This window comes from the organism of the source record quoted next, unplaced genomic scaffold, assembly GCF_019419815.1.
Source record: "Pyrus x bretschneideri cultivar Hongxiangsu unplaced genomic scaffold, Pyrus_bretschneideri_v1 Contig74, whole genome shotgun sequence".
Classification (NCBI taxonomy): domain Eukaryota; kingdom Viridiplantae; phylum Streptophyta; class Magnoliopsida; order Rosales; family Rosaceae; genus Pyrus; species Pyrus x bretschneideri.
Window position 1 is genome coordinate 871599 of NW_025999814.1, and position 6143 is coordinate 877741.

The window sequence follows — 6143 nt, forward strand, 5'->3', positions numbered from 1 at the left end:
GAAAAAACGAAGCATGTTGAAATTGACTATCACTATATCTGAGAGCAAGTTCTTTCCAAAGCCATATCAGTGCAGTTTATCTGTTCTCAGGATCAAATTGCTGATGTCTATTCAAAATCCTTGCCAAAGCCTAGATTTCTCCTTCTCAGAAGCAAACTTTCTCTTTGGATACCTCAGTTCAGTTTGAGGGGGCATATTAAGGATCAAAATTTAAAAGATAAAACTTAGCTTGTATTGTAATCTGTTAGATTTGTTACAACTGTCAATAGGCAGTTAGATGGTTATGATATGTTGTTAGCACAAGTGTGTGCAGCAAGCTGAGTATATATATACACTCTATAAACTTGTTATTTTTCAATTAATGGACGTATTATTTGCTCATCAATTTGTGTGCGTGAGCTATTTTGCCCTCTATAATTACAACTCTAAAAAACAAGAGCTAAGATTTTGCAAGGCAAATACACATAGAGTTACATAAGTAAAGAGATGATGTGAAAATGTACAATATTATTAAGTACTCAATATAATGTGTAAATAAATAACGTGCCACTAATAAAAAATAAGTATGTTAATCGACACTTAATTTATAATTCAATTATCAACAACCATATCGTTTGATTTACACAAGTTAATTTTAAAATTGAACTCCTAAATATTACCCTTACATGTTTGGCGTTAGAATATCGTGCAAAAATATAGAACATAGTTTTTTTTCCCCCCCCCCCTTTTCAATAGGATAACATAGTTAGCCTCGTGAAAGTGTTGATGTTACTTAAGGGTACTTAGGTAACATAAGATAAACACAATGTGATGACAAAAAAATGCAGTTGGGGCACATGATGGCAACAAATGCAGTGGGGGCACGTGCCTCCACTGGTCCTTACGTAGCTCACCCTTGATATTCTATGTACTGTGAAGGTTGGAGAAGTAATCTAGGCATATAATGTTACATAGTAAATTGTAGCAATTGTATATGAACTAAAAATTCATTATTATTGGTTCTTCAACTCATCAAAACATGTAGATATAATTATTTTCGTCAACTCTGTCAGAATTATGTCAAAATAAGTTATGTTGGAGGACTATTGCTACAATTGAGTTAAAGTTGAGGGATTATTGCTATAATTGGGTTAAAGTTGAGGGATTATTGCTCCAATTGGGTTAAAGTTTAGGGATCATTTCTCTAGTTGAATTAAAGTCGATGGACCATTGATATAATTTTTCTTATTTGACTTTTCCTCTTTGCCCCTTAATTTAGCCTCACATGAATGACACATGACTCATTTTGACTAGAAGTTTTAATAGAGTTGGCGAAAAAGACCATAGTTGCACTGTTTTGTTGAGTTGAGGGACTAATGGTAATGGATTTTTAGTTGAGAGACCATTGCTTCAATTGAATTAAAGTTGAAGAACTATTGCTTACAGTATACACTAATGTTGAATTCACAATAATTGGATATCAAACTTATTATACAACAGTTGAACTTAAAACCTTCTATTTGCAAGTGAGGAGACGGTGTTGGTGATTACGGCTTGATAAGTTTAAGATTTTATTTTCTCTCGAAGTTTAGGAGTTCTTTTCGCTAAATTTCAAAACACAAGGATCAAAATGTTCAAATTTTATCAAGAGAAAAACTTAGATCAAACAAGAATGTTAAAATAATAGTATATCAAACAAATCATTGAACATCAGCGTGAAAGACTTATTTTATCGTATTGGCCCAAATTCCCGTCAAGGAACGGTGGACCAACCCACCTTTTATAGGTGGTGTGGATGGAGCTCTATCTCTAGGCAATTTGCTCATTGTTCAAGGTATTAAACCTTTGATTTGGGACTTTTACGCCATGATTTGGGGCCTTTCGCTCAAACTCTGCCCATAATTTCAAATCAACCCTCCAACCACTTACATCCATCACTGACATCCCCTTCAGATTTGACGGATATCATTTCAACACTAATTCGCTGCTTTATCCATGGTTCTCTTTGATTAAGGCAACTATATGTTGTCACCCTTACAAATGTCTAAGGTCTCCTTGACTTGGTGTTTCACCACCTGAATTTTTTCATTTTAGCTTGGATTTGAGCATTTAGATGCCAATTATGTGTTTGTTTTCAGTTAAGGACCAGAATTGTGACAATTGGAATGGGCATTGTTTATTTTGATATGCAGATATGGCTCATTTTCACTAGCGTTGAGACGAATAAGCTTGAATTTTGCTTTCTACAGAGATTTTTATTTTTTATATTTGTTCGCTGGTCGTTGCCACCAATTATGCGGCCGAGGAGGTGGCAGGTAAATTTTCATTTATAATTTTTTGATCTTTCTGTATGGTCACTTTTAGGTCTTTTTGTATGGTCTTAACTCTTATGTTAAAACACATTCTAGTATAGATGAGAATCTTTACTCATACGTTGTATGCATAAATAGAGTCTCATTTGTACATGTCCCATTTATAAAGCAGTTGTTATTTGCCCACCTTCGTCATCGGAGTCTCTATATTATGTTCTTTTCGACTTCGTCTTTTAAAAATCCCAATGACCAAGAAAAAAAAATTTCAAGACGGTGCAAAAAAAAATTTACCAAAAAGAAATTTAACAATAATTAACATGCCAATGTAGATGACAGCGCAGCAAAAAGGTCGACGATAGCGATGTTATCACTAGTTTATTCGAATGGGCTCCATCTCTAAGATATTTTTTTCCCGGAGGCCTTTTAATAATAACAGAGCATGTCAGCAACCTCCCCATAGATAGTAAAAATGATTTGCTCTTACTCATACTCGTACGATCCACTTCCTATTTCCATCCATTTCCGTTTAAACAACAAATAAAATAGTAAAAAAATATCAGCATCGCGATCCGAAGCCTAAATGGAAAAGCAGACACTCCATTTAGTCATTTTTTGCTCTCATAATTCATTCTGCTCCCTGAATTTTGAGAAAATCTCTCTCAAAGTTTGAAACTCTGAATTTTTCTGCAAATTTTGGAGTAGTTTGATACTGGTAGATACTGGTAGGTGGGAAATTAGGGATATAGAAATGGTGAGCCCCAAATCTGGAGGTGTAGAAGGGGTGTCCTGCGATTTCTGCAGCGACCAGCCGGCGGTTCTCTACTGCCGGGCAGACTCCGCCAAGCTCTGCTTGTTCTGCGACCAACTCGTCCACTCCGCTAACTTGCTCTCCCGGAAGCACGAGCGCTCTCTGATCTGTGATAATTGCGCCTCGGAGGCCGTCTCAGTCCGCTGCTCCACCGACAACCTCGTTCTCTGCCAGGAGTGCGATTGGGACGCCCACGGTAGCTGCTCTGTCTCCCCGGCGCACGATCGCACCCCTCTCGAGGGATTCTCCGGCTGCCCCTCGGCGCTCGAGCTCGCCTCTCTTTTGGGTCTGGATCTCCAGGACAAGACTCTGCCGGCTCGACCCGACCTGCAGTCCCAGAACTGGGATATGGGTTTGCCGTCCATGGATTCGTCTTGGAACGGGTTTGGACTGCAGGACTTGATGGTGCCCAATCGCAACCAGAACTGCGTCGTTTACCCGACTGGTGAAATGAAGAGACAGAATAGTGGGGGCATAGGCGGGAAACAAAAGCACGGGATACAGAAGCAGCTGCTGGAGTTGTTTAAGAGAGACTTGGATGGTGGAGGTGGAGGTGGCAGTGGAGGCGGTGGTGCTGAGAATTTGGTGCCAGGTACGCCAGCAAGGAATGGTTGGCAGGAGGAGAATGGGAGTGAGAATATGGAAGGGCATGCTTCAATTGATGTGAGGAATGAGAATGGAGGTGTTGACGGGGTTGTAGCTCCAGCTGCTGCTTCGCAGCCAGTGTTGCAGCAGCAAACACCCTTTACGACTCTGCTCATGATGCCGGAAGAGAACCGTGACGGTGACATGTTGTGGGATAGCAATCCCCATGGACACAACACTCAGGTATCATCCTGAATTTGCTTTTAGTTTGTTTGATGTCAATTGAACTTAATTCCTGAATTGAGCTTTAGTCAAAACACATTGATAACGAATCTACATAATTAATCGAGATTTCAATCTTACAAGACAATGGAAGCAAGGTTTAACCGAGATTTCACCTGTGCATATTTAATCTGTGTTTGCGTTTCTCTTCTAGCTTATCACACTCCTTCCTTTTATATTGAACAACTCTCACTCTTACTAGTTCCACCATCTGTCTACACCTAACTCTAGAACTTCATATAGTGGAATATGAGAGCAAAGAGCAAAGAAATTAGTTCCTTTCGTCGATGAGATTTCAGTTGTGAACTCGTTCCTCTTGTGGTTCCCAATTTGTTTTTGTTTACTTCCTCTGCAAGTTATCTTTTGGCTTTGATAGGACTCAATTCCTTTCCAGTATTAAGGGTTTTATATGCTATAGTATCTTGTCCTTAATTGTGAAGGCTTTGCATAACTAATGGATTAGCATTAATAGTAAGTTCTCCATTACAATAAGATGTGTGCGAATATGATAGTCACGCTAACTTGCTACTGGCTCGCAGATATGGGATTTTAATTTAGGACGGTTGAGGGATCATGAAGAGTCAGGTCCACTGGAAGTCACATATGGTTCAAACGATTCAGGATTTATGATTAAGAATTTTAGCGAACTTGTGAAAGAAACATCATTGACTGATACAAAAATGTTCAGAGAAATGTACCAGGTGAACTGCCCTACTGGACATGAGGACATAAAATTCAATGTAAGTCCTTTCTGTATTCATTTGTTTGTTCACTGAGGCATTGTAAATACATCAATACCATACTGTTCTCATACGGAACCTTTTGTCATGTTCAAGTATTTCGTACTCCAATCAATCTCGACAGCTTTCTATATCTAGTGGTCATAGTTGGAAAATGTTACGAAATCAATACACTCTAGAACCCCCTATATGTGATTTAAACCTCACTTTTGTTTTAGAGATGTATAAGTTCCATATGTGGTAATCCCTCTTGCTTTTTCTGCAATCTAACTAGAAATTCAAAATCTTTATGTAGCAAGTAATGAACCAATGTTCTATTACTGAATGGCACAAAATGGTGAATATTGTAAACAGAAGTCTTTATGAGTGTTAAACTTTGCAAGTTGTCTTTTGATGATTGGAACTCGCATATTTTAGACATTGATATTGAAGCATTTATGACTTTGGTTCTTTAATTGTGAGGGCTGCAGTTGAATTTTGACGGCCATCATCAGGGTCCAGCAACATCCGCAAGCAGCAACGTCCCTATTGGACAGCCATCATCAGGGTCGGTATTTGGCGAAGACAAATGTTCTGGTTCCTCTACCGACATCAATTTTATGGAACAATCATTTGTTATGAAGGGTGACAGTCTGAGAACAGTAGGAACAAAGGCGGACATGGAGTTGCTTGCACAAAACAGAGGCAACGCCATGCTTCGTTATAAAGAGAAGAAGAAAACCCGAAGGTACATTTCCTTTTTATCTTCTTCTACTCAACCCTTCCCACCATCACTGTATAACAGGACTTGTGCCATTTTTTTGTGAACAGATATGAGAAGCACATAAGGTACGAGTCAAGGAAGGCAAGAGCTGATACTAGGAAGCGAGTCAAGGGTCGATTTGTGAAGGCTACTACCGAGGCTCCCGATGGTTAGATCCATGATCCATGTCGACTTTGGGCTTCTCCTAGCTCTTTGTTTGTAAATATTTGTTACTTTCGTCGCTAGGCAAATGTATAATTATGCACTCGTTAACTCCATGAGATCAAATACTATTTGTTTGTTCTGTCTATTTTGTCTGCGACGTGCATGCCTGCAAATAAACAGCTCCACTGCTCTCCCAGAACAAAGACAATAGGTGGAAAAGAATCAAAGCTATCCAATAAAACAATACTTTATACAAAATCAACACTTTGATTCTTGCCAAGGAATCGAAAGAGAAGACAATCCAAGTTGTCATTCTAAAGACAAAGAAACTTCCATTGAACTAGTAAACACCCTCGGAAGTTTTACCAGATCTTACACATTTTGGTCACAATTTCTCTATTTTTTATATTGGTTTACAGTTTATATCTACGGGGTGGCGGCTTCGACTTACAAGTCGAAAACTCACAATTTATTATTTGATATTCCTTCGTTTTCTAAGACTTAAATGAAACGGGGACCTGAGGTTGTGG

At 38.7% G+C, this 6143-nt stretch overlaps 1 protein-coding gene across 1 annotated transcript; it reads left to right on the top strand.

The window, feature by feature from the left end:
- Positions 1-2754: 2754 nt before the first annotated feature.
- LOC103940593 (zinc finger protein CONSTANS-LIKE 14) lies at positions 2755-5758 on the top strand. Its single transcript, XM_048574762.1, has 4 exons — positions 2755-3927; positions 4506-4706; positions 5177-5433; positions 5517-5758. Exons 1-4 carry the CDS (start codon positions 3040-3042, stop codon positions 5620-5622), a joined length of 1452 nt encoding a protein of 483 aa, XP_048430719.1. The 5' UTR covers positions 2755-3039; the 3' UTR covers positions 5623-5758.
- The last annotated feature ends 385 nt before the right edge of the window (positions 5759-6143 follow it).

Bases quoted from the DNA above. Each gene is read 5' to 3' on its own strand.
- LOC103940593 (XM_048574762.1), top strand. From the start codon at position 3,040: ATGGTGAGCCCCAAATCTGGAGGTGTAGAAGGGGTGTCCTGCGATTTC. The intron at 3,928-4,505 runs GTATCATCCTGA...ACTGGCTCGCAG, and splicing joins CCCATGGACACAACACTCAG to ATATGGGATTTTAATTTAGG. The intron at 4,707-5,176 runs GTAAGTCCTTTC...TGAGGGCTGCAG, and splicing joins ATGAGGACATAAAATTCAAT to TTGAATTTTGACGGCCATCA.